Source organism: Anomaloglossus baeobatrachus, chromosome 1, assembly GCF_048569485.1.
Source record: "Anomaloglossus baeobatrachus isolate aAnoBae1 chromosome 1, aAnoBae1.hap1, whole genome shotgun sequence".
Classification (NCBI taxonomy): Eukaryota; Metazoa; Chordata; class Amphibia; order Anura; family Aromobatidae; genus Anomaloglossus; species Anomaloglossus baeobatrachus.
Genome location: NC_134353.1, coordinates 931,502,854 through 931,521,921, shown reverse-complemented (window position 1 = coordinate 931,521,921; position 19,068 = coordinate 931,502,854). Strand labels below are relative to the sequence as shown.

Below are 19,068 nucleotides of genomic sequence, written 5' to 3'. Positions count from 1 at the left end.
TCCGGCAACTCCTCTTCAGGGGCGGGGCTTCGGCTTTCGCGCCTCCACTGCTCGGGAAGACGCTCGAGCGGGGAATTTTTCGCGCCCAAGATGGCGGCTTCTAAAATTTTTCGGCCGGACACAAGGCGCACTTCTACCAGGCGGTAGAACAGTAAGATCCTGTTCGTGACGCCAAGTTGTCGCGGGCGGGGAGGGGACGCTGCGCTCACCACGCTCGGGTCCGGTGCTGCTGTTACTGCTGCTCGGTGGCTCGAGCGGTGGGCCGGACCCAGGAACTCGAGTGGCGCTCCTCGCCCGTGAGTGAAAAGGGGATTGTTTGGTTTGGGGATGTTGTCCGGGACGCCACCCATGGTTGTGGTGAGGTTGGGACACCACCGCTGCTCTGGACGGGGATCCCGGGAACGATGACAGGGAGCAGCCGAAATGTTTTTCTCTCCCCTCCGTGGGTAGGGGGATTTAGTGGTCCCGGGGCCCGATGATGGTGACTGGAAGGTGGATGGCAGGGTTTGGTGAGGTGCAGGGTCGCAGGAGGGCAGCGCGGTGCCAGACGGCACGATGGTACTCACTCAGCCAATGATGTAGACGGAGTCTCTGGTAAAACAAACGGCTGGATGGACGGGTCCTGCAGTCGGCTGCGATGGTCACTCCCGGTAGGTTGGCGGTGACTGTCTCTCCCTGCACCTCTGTTGTGTTGTCGGCTCCGATGGCTTCCCACCGGTAACCCGCTCCCCAGCGGTGTATCTGCCAGAGGAGCCCCTTTTTGCCCGCAGGCTCTGGCCCTGGGAACTCTAGTTGTGGCGGTAGCTGTATTTCCCTTCCCGGCTGAGCGGTTGCCTTCAGTCGGGTCTTTGCTGCTGGGAAACCCCGGAGGTTCCCGTCGCTGACGGATTTGACCAGTTTAATGGCGACTCCAAGCCTGGTCGGGGTCCGTAGGCCCTGCCGAGTGGTGCTGGCTTCTCTTCGCTCCCCGGTCCGGTACCGGCAGGCCACTGCCCGTCTCCGGTCCTTACGGTTGTGCATCAATCGGCCTCACCTGCAGACGGTCACCACCGTCTGCCAACCTTGCTGTTTCTGTGCCTGGGCCACGTACCCGGACACGGCCAGTCTGCTCCACTACCACTTCCCTCACTCTCAAACTCAACAGCCTTCCTTTTCCCGCCTCCAGGACTGTGAACTCCTCGGTGGGTGAAGCCAACCGCCTGGCTCCACCCCACCTGGTGTGGACATCAGCCCCTGGAGGGAGGCAACAAGGATTTATGTGTGTGACTGATGTGCCTAACCGGGGTGTGGGGTGTGTTGTTGTAGTACCTGTGACGTCCTGGCTTGTCCAGGGCGCCACAAATCGATGGTTGATAGTTAGGCCTCAAGTGAAGAACATTGTGATTGCGATATAAATGACTTACTCGACACCAGAAGCACAAAGCGAAGATTTCGGAAGAATAGAAGAGTCTGAAGGAAGCTGCATGGTGAACCAGTTGGGAGGTGGCAATGCTAATCAGTCAGGGACGAAATAAATCCCTTTTTTATATCCTACACTTCTTAAGTTTTGCTTTGAGCTTAATAAGGCACATTTGATTTACACTGATATTTTCAATGCAAAATAAATTTAATGTCCAAGTTTGAGCAAACTGGCAACCTCGAAGTTAAGTTGAACATGAGTTTAAGCTCATGTTGAATCTGGGATCCACTACTATAAGGACTTGGGCATAATACTGGATCCCAGATTCAACATGAGCCAACAGTGCAGAGCTGCAGCTAAAAAGGCCAACAAAATTCTGGGATGTATCAAGACAAGCATTGAATCTAGATCAAGAGAGGTAATTATTTTCCTATAATGTGCCCTGGTCAGACCCCACCTGGAATACTGTATCCAGTTCTGGCTTCCAATTCAAAAATGGCATTGATATATTGGAGCAAGTCCAGAGAAGAGCAACCAAGATGGTAGAAGGTCTGCAAACCATGTCCTCTGAAGAATGGCTTCAAGAACTAGGGGATGTTTAGTTTGAGAAGGCTGAGAGGAGACTTAATAGCGGTCTACAAATATCTGAAAGGTAGTCACACTGCAGAGGGAACTACCCTATTCTCATTAGCACAAGGAAGTACAAGAAGCAATGGGATGAAGCTTAAAGGAAGGAGATTCAGATTAGACATTAGGAAAAACTTTCTGACAGTGAGGGCAGTCAGGGAGTGGAACAGGCGACCACGGGAGGTGGTGTGAGCAGTCAGAGAGTGGAACAGGCGACCACGGGAGGTGGTGTGAGCAGTCAGAGAGTGGAACAGGCGACCACGGGAGGTGGTGAGCTCTCCATCAATGGAAATATTCCAGCGGAAACTGGATAAACATATAGTTGGGATGATATAGGCAAGCCTGCACTCACAGAGGGTTGGACCCGATGGCCCTTGAGGTCCCTTCCAACTCTACCATTCTATGATTCTATGACTCTATGAAGTGATACCTGAGTTTTCAAGTTCCATTAAATTAATGCGTAATTTAGACTGAAATACTATTTTAGAAAATAAAAGGAGTCAAATCTATTTTAACAAAGAGTGTGGCTATAGAAGGTGCAGAGGTAACCGTTACACCCAGGTTACAGTGCCTGAGGCGGATCGAAGGCTTCTTTGCCACAAATTTTGCATTGAGCCCAGAAGCTTCAATTTTAGCCTTTGTCATAAAGGGTTAGGTTTTATAAGCAACGTTGCATACATTCCAGGCTTTATGGTCGGCCCGTTTCCATTCTGAGCTCTATACTGTCATTAGATACTTGAGAAAAATGTCTAATTTTCTTATTGTTTGGCTCCATTCATATATTAACATCAGCAAGATTAATATAAGCAGCCAGAGAAGAACTTAACGAAAAGAAAGATCTGCGCGCGACCCGAGTGTACATGTTCCAAAAATAATTTGTATTGTTTAAATGTGCTTATCATGCAAGACGCGGCTCACAAAACGCTGAGAACATTTTGTTAATGAGACAACGGGGGACATTATTATTGCAATATATGTAGGGGTTATACGCAAGTCACAAAGGAGGTCATTGATCACAGTCTTTTCACTGTAGACCTCGGGCGATGCAGGTGCGGCCTGCGTCACTCCATAGGACTTGGTGCAGAGCTTCAACCAAAACTTGTGAAGGAAACGCTTCCTGATTCCAAATGTTCCTGATCTTCCTGATTCCAAATGTACTTCTTAAAAGCTGAAATTGTTTTTAATAAATAATTAATAATAATTTTATTCATTTATATAGCGCTATTAATTCCGCAGCGCTTTACATACATTGGCAACACTGTCTCCATTGGGGCTCACAATCTAGAGTCCCTATCTGTATGTCTTTGGAGTGTGGGAGGAAACCCACGCAAACACGGGGACAACATACAAACTCCTTGCAGATGGTGTCCTTGGTGGGATTCGAACCCAGGACCCCAGCGCTGCAAGACTGCAGTGCTAACCACTGAGCCTCCGTGCCGCCCACCTTAGAATTATGAATAATTGTGACCCTACATGTTATCGAAGGAATGGTTTTAGGTCACATCACATCTTCATCAATGTTCATTGAGGGTTGAACTAGATGGATCTAGGTCTTTTTCCAACCTATGTAACTATGACTCTATCTAATAAACTATGAAACTAAGAAACTAAGAGACTAAGAAACTATAACCCTTCCTGGGGCTTCCATCTGATAAACTGGATTCAGACAGATTTAGTGAAGGAGGTGAAGTTGGTACGAATACTACCTGTGGAAAGGATGTAGACGCCACAGATTTGGCCTGTACAATCTGCTGTGTAAGCATGTTGTTGTAAGTGGCATAGCCTGGTTCCCGTACATGATATAGGCTGATTGTTATACACAATGTGCAGAATTATTAGGCAAGTTGTATTTTAGAGGATTTTTTTATTATTGACCAACAACTATGTTCTCAATCAACCCGAAAGACTCATAAATATCAAAGCTTAATATTTTTGGAAGTTGGAGGTTTTTTTTTTTAGATTTGGCTTCTTAGGAGGATATCTGTTTGTGCAGGTGACTATTACTGTGCAGAATTATTAGGCAACTTAATAAAAACCAAATCTATTCCCATCTCACTTGTTTATTTTCACCAGGTAAACCAATATAACTGCACAAAATTTAGAAATAAACATTTCTGACATGCAAAAACAAAACCCCAAAAAATTAGTGACCAATATAGCCACCTTTCTGTATGATGACACTCAGCAGCCTACCATCCATAGATCCTGTCATTGCTTGATCTGTTTACGATCAACATTGCGTGCAGCAGCCACCACAGCCTCCAGACACTGTTCCGAGAGCTGTACTGTTTTCCCTCCCTGTAGATCTCACATTTTATGAGGGACCACAGGTTCTCTATAGGATTCAGATCAGGTGAACAAGGGGGCCATGTCATTATTTTTTCATCTTTTAGACCTTTACTGGCCAGCCACGCTGCGGAGTAGTTGGATGCATGTGATGGAGCATTGTCCTGCATGAAAATCATATTTTTCTTGAATGATACTGATTTCTTCCTGTACCACTGCGTTAAGAAGTTGTCTTCCAGAAACTGGCAGTAGGTCTGGGAGTTGGGCTTCACTCCATCCTCAACCCGAAAAGATCCCACAAGTTCATCTTTGATGATACCAGCCCATACCAGTACCCACCTCCACCTTGCTGGCGTCTGAGTCGGAGTGGAGCTCTCTGCCCTTTACTGATCCAGCCTCTGGCCCATCCATCTGCCCATCAAGAGTCACTCTCATTTCATCAGTCCATAAAACCTTTGAAAAATCAGTCTTAAGATATTTCTTAGCCCAGTCTTGACGTTTTATCTTATGTTTCTTGTTCAAAGGTGGTCGTTTTTGAACCTTCCTTACCTTGGCCATGTCCCTGAGTATGGCACACCTTGTGCTTTTTGATACTCCAGTAGCATTACAGCTCTGAAATATGGACAAACTGGTGGCAAATGGCATCTTCGCAGCTTCACGCTTGATTTTCCTCAATTCATGGGCAGTTATTTTGCGCCTTTTTGCCCAACACGCTTCTTGCAACCCCGTTGGCTATTTGCCATGAAACACTTTATTTTTCAGTGATTACGCTTCAAAAGTTTGGCAATTTCAAGACTGCTGCATCCCTCTGCAAGACATCTCACAATTTTGGACTTTTCAGAGCCCGTCAAATCTCTCTTCTGAACCATTTTGCCAAACGAAAGGAAGTTGCCTACTAATTAAGCACACCTTATATAGGGTGTTGATGTCATTACACCGCACCCCTCCTCATTACAGAGAAGCACATCACCTGATTTACTTAATTGGTAGTTGGCTCTTAAGCCTATACAGCTTGGGGTAGGACAACATGTATAATAAGTATCATGGGATCAAAATACTCATTTGCCTAATAATTCTGCACACAGTGTACATGGTATAGCCTGGTCTTTTTACGTGATATAAGCTGGTTGTTGTATGTGGTTTAGCCTGGGTTTTTGTACATGGTATAGGCTAGTCATTGTACACAGTATAGCCTGGTTGTTGTACGAAGTATAGCCTGGTCACTGTCCGTGGCACAGCCTGATAATTCTATATTGTATACTCATTTCTACTTTCTATAACCATACTCAGTATGGTGTAGTTACAGTCATATGTAAAAGTTTGGGCACCCCTATTAATGTTAACCTTTTTTCTTTATAACAATTTGGGTTTTTGCAGCAGCTATTTCAGTTTCATATATCTAATAACTGATGGACTGAGTAATATTTCTGGATGGAAATGAGGTTTATTGTACTAACAGAAAATGTGCAATCCGCATTTAAACAAAATTTGACCGGTGCAAAAGAATGGGCACCGCAACATAAAAGTGACATTAATATTTTGTAGATCCTCCTTTTGCAAAAATAACAGCCTCTAGTCGCTTCCTGTAGCTTTTAATGAGTTCCTGGATCCTGGATGAAGGTATATTTGACCATTCCTGTTTACAAAACAATTACAGTTCAGTTAAGTTTGATGGTCGCCGAGCATGGACAGCATGCTTCAAATCATCCCACAGATTTTCAATGATATTCAGGTCTGGGGACTGGGATGGCCATTCCAGAACATTGTAATTGTTCCTCTGCATGAATACCTGAGTAGATTTGGAGCGGTGTTTTGGATCATTGTCTTGCTGAAATACCCATCCCCTGCGTAACTTCAACTTTATCACTGATTCTTGCACATTATTGTCAATAATCTGCTGATACTGAGTTGAATCCATGCGATCCTCAACTTTAACAAGATTCCCGGTGCCGGCATTGGCCACACGGCCCCAAAGCATGATGGAACCTCCACCAAATTTTACTGTGGGTAGCAAGTGCTTTTCTTGGAATGCCGTGTTTTTTTGCCTCCATGCATAACGCCTTTTTGTATGACTAAACAACTCAATCTTTGTTTCATCAGTCCACAGGACCTTCTTCCAAAATGTAACTAGCTTGTCCAAATGTGCTTTTGCATACCTCAGGCGACTCTGTTTGTGGCGTGCTTGCAGAAACGGCTTCTTTCGCATCACTCTCCCATACAGCTTCTCCTTGTGCAACGTGCGCTGTATTGTTGACCGATGCACATTGACACCATCTGCAGCAAGATGATGCTGCAGGTCTTTGGAGGTGGTCTGTGGATTGTCCTTGACTGTTCTCACCATTCTTTTTCTCTGCCTTTCTGATATTTTTCATGGCCTGCCACTTCTGGGCATAACAAGAACTGTACCTGTGTTCTTCCATTTGCTTACTATGTTCCTCACAGTGGAAACTGACAGTTTAAATCTCTGAGACAACTTTTTGTATCCTTCCCCTGAACAACTATGTTGAATAATCTTTGTTTTCAGATCATTTGAGAGTTGTTTTGAGGAGCCCATGATGCCACTCTTCATAGGAGAATCAAATAGGAGAACAACTTGCAACTGGCCACCTTAAATACCTTTTCTCATGATTGGATACACCTGCCTATGAAGTTCAAAGCTCAATGAGGTTACAAAACCAATTTAGTGCTTTAGTAAGTCAGTAAAAAGTAGTTAGCAGTGTTCAAATCAAGAAATTGATAAGGGTGCCCATACTTTTGCACCGGTCAAATTTTGTTTAAATGCGGATTGCACATTTTCTGTTAGTACAATAAACCTCATTTCAATCCATAAATATTACTCAGTCCATCAATTATTAGATATATGAAACTGAAATAGCTGTTGCAAAAACCCAAATTGTTATAAAGAAAAAAGGTTAACATTAATAGGAGTACTCAAACTTTTTCATATGACTGTAGCATTGGCTATGAAATGCCCCTGTGAGTTGTCGGATCATCTCGGATAGCAGCATTTGCTCCGTGGACGATAATCTTACCAAGCAGTGTTTGTTTTCACAATGGTTGGCAGCCGGCTGATTTCTTCAAGAATTGGATGTTATATATTGCCAGCCTTCAGTCTTCAGACCAAATGGCAGCACAATCTCATTATGTATTTATTCCCCATTTCACCTCCTGCTGCTGACTATCCTGCTCCCAGTAATTAGTTGGGATGACAAGCGAGCTTTCTTGGCACGCGAGCTGCGGCACAAGTTGAATTAATTCCCTTACTTGCAGCGTCTTTTGCATTGTGACATTTTACTTTTGCCAACGGAGGGGAGATAATAAGCGGCGTAACTCCAGCATTATATTAAATAAGCTGCGATCCTCGGGATCTTTCGCTGCGGCGTTGCACCCGTTGTAAATGTTACCATTTAGAGGCCTTATCTCATTATTTTGCCCTCCAAGCAGTTTGCACTTTGCACAATTACACAATTAATTTGTTGCCACCAGGTTTGCTGACATCAGCATCAGAACTGAATAGGACGAGCTAATAAGTGATGAAAAAGTACGCCTGTGATTATAATAAAAAGGGTATTATCATCATTAGCGTGATGGCTGCCAGCGAAAATGCTAAATGCTCCTATTTGCATATTTTAGCTGGGATTTATGCCTTCATAATACATTCAATAGACTCAATAGGCCTCATTTATTAAAACTGTCTTAGAGCAAATTAGTCTTTGTGGCCCATAGCAACCAATCAGAACTTAGCTTTCATTTTGTTAGAGCAACCAATCAGAGCTCAGCATTCATTTTATCAGAGCAACCAATAAGAGCTCAGCTTCCATTTTAGCAGAGCAACCAATCAGAGCTCAGCTTTCAGTTTCCTACAGCAACCAATCAGAGCTCAGCTTTCATTTTACCAGAGCAACCAATCAGAGCTCAGCTCTCATGTTGCCAGAGCAATCAATCAGACATCCGCTTTAATTTTATCAGAGCTGACAATCATAGCTCCACTTTAATTTTACCAAAACAACCAATCACTTATCAACTTTCATTTTACCAAAGCAACCCATCATAGTTCAGCTTTCATTTTGCCAGCGCAACCAATCAGAGCTGAGCTTTTATTTTCCCACAGCAACCAATCAGAGCTCAGGTTACATTTTACAAGATCAACAAATCAGAGCTCAGCTTTCTTTTTGCCAGAGCAGCCAATCAGAGCTGAGCTTTCATTTTACCACAGCAACCAATCAGAGCTCGGCTTTCAATTACCTTAGCAACCAATCAGGGTGCAGTATTCATTTGACCAAATTATTTTATGAAATGACAGCTGTATGAATGAGGATAGCATTTATTTATTTTGCTTTTTTGCTTTTAGGGTCCAGTTTACCCAAGCCACAAGTGAAGACAGCATCTTTGGGACTAGCAGGAAAAGCAAGATCTCCGCTTCTCCCAGTGTCGGTACCAACTGCTCCAGAAGTATCAGAGGAAAGTCATAAACACACAGACGACCCCGCCAGCGTAAGACCCACTTCTAACATTCACTTCTAATCCCACTTAGTCAAATGTGCCATGGTTGCAGTCATATTGGGCCCTTAATCAGAAAGGGTCCCAATAGATTCTATTTCACATATGATGTTGACATATAATTGTTGAAGGGGGGGCGTCAATATATATTTTACACCATGGCCGAGGAAGTTGAGGTTTCATCTCCTCCGACTTTGTTTCTCCTCCTCTGAGAAAGTTGAAGTTCCACTTCCTCTAAAGATTTTATGTTTCACCTCCTCCGAGAAAGTTGAGGTTTCACTTCCTCCAAAGATTTTGTTTCCTCTTCTCCGAGGAAGTAAGTTTCACTTCCTCCGAAGACGCTATGATTCCCCTCCTCCGAGGAAGTTGAAGTTTCACTTCCTCTAAAGACTTTGTTTCCCCTCCTCCGGGAAAGTTGAAGTTTCACTTCCTCTAAGGACATTATGTTTCACCTCCTCCGAGGAAGTTGAAGTTTCACTTCCTCTAAAGACTTTGTTTCCCCTCCTCTGAGGAAGTTGAAGTTTCACTTCCTCTAAGGACATTATGTTTCACCTCCTCCGAGAAAGTTGAAGTTTCACTTCCTCTAAGGACACTATGTTTCACCTCCTCCGAGGAAGTTGAAGTTTCACTTCCTCCAAAGACTGCTTCCCCTCTTCCAAGGAAGTAAGTTTCACTTCCTCCAAAGACGCTATGTTTCCCCTCCTCTGAGGAAGTTAAAGTTTCACTGCCTCCAAAGACTTTATAGAGAAAAAGAGTTGGAATATGTAGGACAATTTTTGTAATTTTGTATTAAATTTTTCATTTTTGTGTCTACAGGTATACGAGCAAGATGACTTAAGTGAACAAATGGCAAGCTTGGAAGGTTTGATGAAACAGCTCAATGCTATCACAGGCTCTGCTTTCTAACTGCATCTGAAAAAAAAAATTAACTCTTTTTGCCGCCGGCGGGACCTGGAAAGCATTGCAGAGCAATGTGCTTTAGCTCCCTCTGAATGGCAGCCAAGGAGTTAATCGGACAGCCGGGAACGTTGCAGCATACCAGTGTTTCACAGTCAATCTTTGCCCATGAAAAACCAATGGACAGACCCACAGGCCTTTTTTCCAACCATGGATTTAATACTTACAAGAATTCTCCCAACCGACCTTCACTCATTGACTCATCTCCGCACAACTGCTTCATCTGTTCCTCGTGTCCGCGAAAATCAATGTAAGGATTTCGTGTCAAAGGCTCTTTTTGCTGAAAAGATGAAGCGACGCTTCAAAGGCTGAAAACGTCATTAGGTCAAACACGATCTATAATTCCAGCCTCAAGATATATTTATTGCTAAAAATCAAAAGTATTCTCATCCCACGTTCATGAAGGGTGTTGTATGTAAGGGTGTTTTTGTTTTTTTTTACGGTAGTTGAATATTTTTTTAGGTAGAGATTTTATTTTGAAGTCAACATGTTGTAGTATAGAGGATACATCGGAAAACACAAAAAAAAATCACAAAAAGAGGTGTAGAGACCAAACGTTGGACAGATGGTGGAGAACGTGTTGAATTGGATGGCTCTCTGTCACATTTTAGTATTTTGTTTCCATTTTAAGAGGCATCGATACCTGAAACAAATTGACCCAGTGCAAAACTACTGAGCCTAATGGCTCATACTCAAAAAGGACTTGTGTGACTCTCCAAAGGTCTGTTGGATTCCATAAGAAAGTATCCCATAGTGGCAGAACTTTGAGATGAGAATACCTTCATATATACGGAGTCCCATCTCTTTGATCCATATGGAATTTGTCAAGGGAAAACCTTCTAATGCCGGAGAAGTACACAAGAGTCTTTATACATATCTATTGAACCCTTTTTTATGTCTCCCAAAAAAAAATGAAACCATACTACACTGTGTCATTAAAATTACTTCTGAACTTTTTGAAGATACAGCAAAACCTTGGAAATCCAATACCCAAGCTCACGGGTGTTCTCAAAAAGTCCCGTGCCAGTGGATATGTCAACTGTTAAAGATGTCGGTGATGGTGGTCCTAGAATAATTTGGTAATTGAACCCTTTAGCTCTCGGACATTTGGTCACATATTAAAGTAGAGGCTTACAGATATATAAGGAGGTGTAAAAAAAAGTCAGGAAAGGACCCATCAGATGCATATTATGAATTTGTTTTTAAGAAAGACTACCTTTGTCATATGGTGCGATATGGATACATTGTATGTCATTACGGTGGAAAAATGGACAGCTAACTCAACCATGTGCATCAAAAGATGGCTTTACACATTCAGTGGTAGCTGGCCATACAGTTCTTCATAGTAAGCTCCCTACGCAGATGCACACTCCACTTAGGAAATCCAATACCCAAGCTCACAGCTTTCTCAAAAAAGTCCTGTGCCAGTGGATATGTCAAATAATAAAGAAGTCGGTGATGCTGGTCCTAGAATAATTTAGTAATTGAACCCTTAAGCTCTGGAACACTTGATTAAACATGAAATTACAGGATTACGGATGTATAAGGAGGTGCCAAAAAGTCAGGAAAGGACCCACCAGATGCCATTTTATGGATACTTGTTTTTAAGAAAGACTATCTTTGTCATATGGTGCCATATGGATACATCGTATGCCGTTATGGTGGAAAAAATGGACAGATGGCTCAACTAGGTGCATAAAAAGGTGGCTTTACACATTCAATGGTAGTTGGCCATAGAGTTCTTCATAGTAAACTCCTTATGCAGATGCACACTCTGTTTGTCCAAGGTTGCATGTGTTTTGAGTGGAGAGACAGAAAAAAAATTGTTACGTAACTCCTTCAAATTCCTTCAAAATGATCAGTCATGATGAAATTCAATATGCCCAATCCTTTATTTCCCCCATATAGACCAAAAAAATCAACCAGTCCTGCTGAAATCAACCAATGTGTCCATATGCACGACCACTTAGAAACTTATCACCTGTGAATATTACGTAATTGCCAATTCCAAACGTAATCCTTGGTTAAGAAATATCAAAAAGTACAATACATAGCCGAACCGAGAGAATATTTTTCACCTACACATTATGCCAGCAGCATTGAGTCTATTTTCTTGTTGTCACCAGCGTACACAGATGTCAACCAAGGAGGAGAGGAATTCTGGAAAACAATTCTTTGACCTCAAACGTTCCTCCGGTTATGATTTATGTCTGGTGCTCGACAGTAGCGATGAAGCACAGATGAGTGGGTACAGGGCACTGTCTGTTATCTTCTTTATAAAATTGATACTATACATCACACAGTGACTACCGGCGCACAGTATTGGACGTTTCGCTGTTTTTCTGATCTTTGCATCCAGTTACATCCAGTCGTGTCAAAAGTCAGAAAAATTCCATTCCGCCGGTTCAATTGGAAAAGTTGCGAAGACCAATTTTATCGGTAACTGCTTCAGTTGGTGGAAGGCATGAGGATTGTACACTAAATTATTAGAAATTACTGATATTTTCATATTTGCATTAATTTGTTGTAGATATCTTCATTAGACCAAACAGTAGCTGCCATGTTATAGAATTAACTAAAATCAACACAATCGAGTTACTAAAACTAGTGATGAGCGAACTGCTCAGTACCCAGGTGCTCGGTAAGCATAACTAGTACTGATTGGAGAATAGTAAAATATTCTGTTTCTTATTCGTACCGAATACTTAGTACTAATCCAGTATTCATCACCAATAAAGAACCGAATGCAAGTTAATGGGGAACCCAAGCATTTTTTGGGGGATTTCTTCAAGAACTCAAGGTGTAACCCAAACATCTTTCGGTGAAATCTTCAAGAAAAATACTTGGGTTCGCCATTGACTTGCATTAGGTTTGTTTTTCGGGACAAATACTGGAATAGTACTAGGTATTCAGTGCATATAACTCGAACCTGAATATTTTACTATTCGCCCATCACTACTAACAAGCATTTTGATGCTTGGGTGCTGAGGATAATGGAAGTCAAAGAGGAATTTTCCTGAAAATTGCTTGAGTTCCCCATTGACTTCCATTAAGGCCGCTTTACACGCTGCGACATCGCTCAAGCGATCTCGTTGGGGTCACGGAATTTGTGATGCACATCCGGTCGCTTTAGCGATGCCGTTGCGTGTGACACCTTTGAGCGATTTTGCATCGTTGCAAAAACGTGCAAAATCGCTCATCGGTGACATGAGGGCCCATTCTCGAATATCGTTGCTGCAGCAGTAACGATGTTGTTCCTCGTTCCTGCGGCAGCACACATCGGTACGTGTGACACTGCAGGAACGATGAACCTCTCCTTATTTGCCTTCCGCCCGCAATGCAGAAGGAAGGAGGTGGGCGGGATGTTCGTCTCTCTCATCTCCGCCCCTCCGCTTCTATTGGGCGGCAGTTCAGTGACGCAGCTGTGATGTCGCTGTGACACTGAACGAACCGCCGCCTTAGAAAGGAGGCGGTTCGCCGGTCACAGCGACGTCGCAGGGCAGGTAAGTAGTGTGACAGGTCTGGGCGATGTTGTGCGCCACGGGCAGCGATTTTCCCATGTCGCACAACCGATGGGGGCGGGTACCCACGCTAGCGATATCGGTCACGATATCGCAGCGTGTTAAGCGGCCTATATACTTTGTAAACGAGTACCAAGCACCCGAGCATCAAAATGCTTGTTATGCTTACCGAGCACCGAACAGTTCGCTCATCACTAACCAAAACCCATTGGCACCAATTTTGTTCTAGCATTTTATCAAATTTCAAGGATGGACTAATGGACTATGTCTCCACCATCATACCAATGTTATGTTTAGAAGGGTTATCCATTTTATAAGGTCCATTTGAATGTTCCCTATTAGCTATTTTCCGTATTAATAGTGGAGGAATCATCGTTTCAGAATTTTTATCACATGGCCAGATTGGAGAGCGGTTACGAAGAGCATCTCTAGCTCTGGAGGACTTAACCGGTTAAATAATGTGTAATTCATTCTTATCCCTCTGGGGGTGCCGCAGGGTAACAACACATTTTCTGCCAGGTACAACTAATCACTGGAATTAATAAACCCTTTAAACAATTAAATTGGACCCTCATGAACCCTCAAATATTTCATTCAGATTATTTATCTTACTCAGTTACTTGGCACCAATTTACAGACACCATTGACAGCCATGCTGAACTCACTGTGCTTGCCCTCGTTGGATCTCAAGCATCAATGGCCCATTGGGGCTCACAATCTAAATTCCCTATCAGTTGATATTATTCTTGTTGGAACCCAACCACTGCAAAGCAACAGTGCTAACCCCTGAGCCACCATGCTTCCCATATATATATACACTGTATACCCCTATGATAAGAAAACCACACATATTCACACAGCAATCCCTATTAGTATTATTTGCATCTATTTCCATTTACAGTACATTCCATATATTTATATGGGGATCGAAACTTTGACAAATAACTATAAACTATATGAATTACCTGCCTTAAATATGTGACTCTTCCTGTGAGACTTTCCGTTACACCTTATCTTTGAAGGATACTTCTACCTGGACAACTAACATTTTTGACAAAGGTTATCTGAATTTTGGGCTACTTCCTTTTTCACCAAGAGTGTAATATTTCGATTAATTTTTGGGGTTTTTTTTACTAAGAAATGTATAAGCCCCTGACCTTGACCCATATCATCAATACATAACAGAGAGATGGGGTCTTTGGGTCAAATCTCTTCATAGCAACTTTAAAGGGAACCTGTCACCAGATTTGGTGGTGACTATAAGCTACGGCCACCACCAGTTGCCTAACATGCTGTATATAACATGCATTCTAACATACTGTATATAAGAGCCCAGGCCACTGTGTATAACGTAAAAATCACTTTATAATACTCACCTAAAGGGCGGTGCGGTGCAAACTGGTCGAATGGGTGTCTCTGTTCTCCGGTACCGGTGCCTTTTCTTTCGCCAACCTTTGTCTACCTTCTTCTGAAGCCTGGGCACATGACGCGTCCTACGTCATCCACACTAGCCGGCATTGAGGTCCTGCACATACGCACTACAATACTTTGATCTGCCCTGCTTAGGGCAGATCATAGTGTGCTGCAGCTTATAGTCACCAAATCTGGTGACAGGTTCCCTTTAATTTGACAGCTCTTCTATGCAGAAGGCTCAGTGTAATGTCATTTGTTCGTCAACCAAGAAGGATGACATCAGTCAGGACTTGCAAATCACAAGAAGCACGAGAAATAGGAGGAGGTTCACAGGCCTCCGATTCGGTGGCCACAGACTACTAACATAACAGCTGGACTAGAGTCCTGCCAACCTTTTTGCTCAACTCTACAATGTGGCCATCAGACCGGTATCCTATGAATATTTTTGCCTAACTCTACAAATTCAGATAATGCAAGACCACATCCTGATGTCCGATGGTGGACCTATCCTTTCAATACAATTATTACATTTATGATAAACATTTTAAGCACCGTCCATGACCTAACAGTATTGTAGATAACTAAGCTAATACAGCAGCTCTGGTGATATCAGCCTTCATTAAGGACATCAGTTGGGTAGGAGGTCTTAGTGGCTTCCTCAATGGGAAAAATCTAGAGTAACTATCTACCTCCATTAGGAAGCATTCGTAACATTTCCTCCTTTTAAGAAAATTGGCTAATGATGAAAATTTCAACCATAATTCTCATAGGAATTCCCCAGGTCTCCACAATAACAAGCTTCATTTTCAGCTCCAAAAGTTTTGTATCATCTCATAAACTTTACAACACCTAGATACTTAACCAAGAAGCATCCACCCGAGAATAAATTATTTTGTAATTTATCATCACATTGATTCATCTCTTTCCCTATGTGCAAAATTGTCTTTTCCCCATAGTGACTGATGCAATATTTTTTGTCATTTTTTTACTGTAGCGTAGAGTATTAAGCGGAGAAAGATCGGTTGCTATGTGGTCCCTCACAGTTGTGCACATGGCATTGAATTATTTATCAAGACGCTTGAGTTTTTCTATCTTTTCCACCCTATTATTGTGATTTTTTTTGTGAGCACTGAATGTTGTAACTTGTCTCAACCTGTTACCAATCCTTCCACACTTTGTCCTCCTGCTTGTTGTATTGCGAGGATGTACATGCTCCTATCATTACTATACTATCGTGGGTCATATATCACAGTATGCTGCACGCTTTTCAGTGCAAGGAGAGCAATGTGGTAATAAAAAATTAAAAATAAAAAAAACACAAAAAAAAATAAAAAAACTTTTTTTATAACTGTAAAATAATTCTGCCAGTTCCAGACTTTGTGAACTGGCTTTGGGAGGGGGTGGGGTGTGCTTTTTTATAAGTATTATTTAATTTATTCTTTAGATTGTTTCCTTTTTAGGTAAATTATGATAAAATTGGTATCCGCGATGAAATAGCTGATCTTGGCTTTTGGAACTGATGTGCATTTCTTTAAGTATTTGTACAAATTTTATCTTGGGCTTAAAAGTTCAGGGTTTTTTTAATTTTTTACTTTATTATTATTATTTATTTTTTTTTTTTTTATTTAATATTCTACTAAAATTGTATGAGGTATGAAATCAATTCATTAAAGATTATCCATTTGTTGGGATTTTAATTTTCTAAAATCAATAAAAACTTCTGTTGTTTAATTCTATAAGATTGGTATATTCTAAACTTTTCTTACCCTTGGTGAGAACCTTTGTGTGAATACATAAATAGCTAAAATACGAGCCAACATACATTTTTCTCAAATTTCAAATTCGGATTCCAAATTGGCAAAATGATTCTTAGTAGCCACACGGTTTTGCAGGTGAAAAAAAGATGTCCACCCTAACCACGAGTCCATTAACATTCAATTTAAAAAAAAAAAAAAACACTAATCACTAGTAGACCCATACACCAATGAGTAAAACCACATTCTAGTTACCAATGGACCGCACAGTGGCCACTAAATGTGGCTCAGATCCAGAAGTTTATTGTGCCTCATGTTTTGAGTAAAAGTTTCGATTCCAGGCATTTTAATTTAATTGCCTTTTGTCACCAATTTTTGGAGTTCTCATAATTCTTTGGATTTTCTTTTACAATCATCTGATTTTCATTATACTGAAGTGTTTGGCTAATTCATCAATTGTGACTTTGTCACAAACTGGTCTAAATGTTTATTATTTTGAAATCATGCCTCTAAATTGTTTCAGGTTCACATTTAGGTACTGATAAGTGATGAGCGAGCACTACCATGCTCGGAGCGCTACAATGCTTCGGTGCTTGGTACTTGAAACAAGGAGATCAGATGCTCTGATAGGCTCAATTCAAGTACCGACTACGATGGAAGTCAGTAGGAAACTCGATCTTCTCGAGTTTCCTATTGACTTTTTACTAAACTTGACACCCGAGTAAAGCCCATCCAAGCATCTGACCTGCTCATTTCTAGTACTGAGCACCCGAGCAAGGCAGTGCTCAGAGTATGTAGTGCTTGCTCATCACTAGTTATGAGTACCGAGCACCCGAGCATGGTAGTGCTCACTCATCACTAGTTGTGAGTCCCTAGCACCCTAGCATGGTAGTGCTCGTCCATCACTAGAGACATGTACTGATATCCTGAGCATGGTAGTGCCCGCTCATGACTAGTTACGGGTTTTGAGCATGGTAGTGCTCACTAATCACTAGTTAAGAGTACTGAACAACCCAGCATGGTAGTGCTCGCTCATCACTAGTTATGAATACCAAGCACCCGAGTATGGTAGTTCCCACTCATGAATAGCTACGAGTACTGAACATCCAAGCATGGTAGTGCTCGCTCATCACTAGTCCTGACTCCTGATTCATCAATCATGCATTTTTTTAAAGTCATTTTTCTCCTCTGTATTTATTTTTTTTACCAGTGGACTTTTGCGCCAAAATTAATAGAATAGCGTGCCACTTCAACTATGGTGCCAATTTTCGCCTCTTTTTGCTTTTTTATGTGCCTTTTTTTGAATAATATGTCTCGCATTCCTTTCATTAAGATTCAAAACTTCACATATTAGTCTTTAACATGTTACTTCCACAAATAAAAACAACAAAAAACAAATTTGACCGATTTTGCCTTCCACTATGATACAAGAGTAGCCTTGTGCAAAAATGTTTCAACATTTCAAAAAGTTAACTGACTAATGAAAACTATGTCCATATTGTTGATCTAACCCCCCAAAATGACATGGACTGAAAAGCGTAAAAATGGCACAAAAACATTCCAAAAATTAAAATGCCTAAAAATACAACTTATTTTGCTAAAAAGAAATGCAAAGAAATTCTGAATTCGAGCCATTGTTTTTCCCATGGTATATTCTCCCCTTGAAATATTATATTGCCTATAGGTTAAAATATTGTCTGTTTGGGCACTTGGATATCTAACCTGGACATTCTTTTTCCATGAAGCACATTGGAATATCTTTGGTGAATTGATAACACGTTAATTAATGATATCTTGTGTTGTACATTAGTGTTTTTGAATTTTATTTTTTTTAATTTTTTTTTTATTTTTCAATTTTATTTTACGCCTTAAATGTCTTGCAAACCCCGAAAAAAAAATGTTTAAAAAAACAAAAAAAAAAAAACCTATTTGTAAATATATTGCTCAACACAAGGTATTCAAGAGCCTTTGTATCAGTCCTACTTTCGGAAACTTGTGTGCGTTTTACTGGTTGTACATCTCTTTATGAAAGAGCCAAGTCAGTTATTTCGGATACGAACCATCTCCAAATGGAAAGAAGAAGTAGTAGAATTTCTTGAATTGTTAACCAAATTAGATTAGTGATTGCAATATTTAAATGTCAATTCTGTTCTCCGAAAGGAAACTTAACTTCTAGTTTAAAATTGACTGTTTCTACACACAAACTTGTATACTACTTCAAGGAGAGAAGGGTTTTTTAATGCACTGTAGAACAGTCCCATCTTCATCTTTTTATAGAAATGTTACCCGATGTTGCATTCTTTTGTTTATTGAATAAAGTTTTGATACAAAACTGTTCTATTGGCTTCATTTTCATTGTTTCATTGTGTTTGCTATAGTTGTTCAGATTATGGGCATCACTCTAGAATTTATTAGATTTTTTTTAATTGTGTGTATAAAAACATTTGTCTCAGTAAAAGGGAATCCAACACATGTTATATGCAGTCCGATCTTTGGACATCGTGGTGTAAAAAAGGAAAATTTGAGCATAATGATATATAGGAGCCACGCTAGGTACGGGGAAGTACCAAGCAAACGAAGGGAAGAGAAACTCGGTGTCTAGGTAAGGGGG

The 19,068-nt window shown here is 41.4% G+C and overlaps 1 protein-coding gene across 1 annotated transcript in view; it reads left to right on the top strand.

Moving 5' to 3' along the window:
- DCC (DCC netrin 1 receptor) overlaps positions 1-18,748 on the top strand; it is a 1,217,792-nt gene extending 1,199,044 nt beyond the window's left edge. The window contains exons 28-29 of the mRNA XM_075328185.1: positions 8,664-8,806; positions 9,629-18,748. Coding sequence (XP_075184300.1) covers positions 8,664-8,806; positions 9,629-9,718 — 233 coding nt within the window. The 3' untranslated portion in view covers positions 9,719-18,748. The remainder of the gene's footprint in view (positions 1-8,663; positions 8,807-9,628) is intronic.
- The last annotated feature ends 320 nt before the right edge of the window (positions 18,749-19,068 follow it).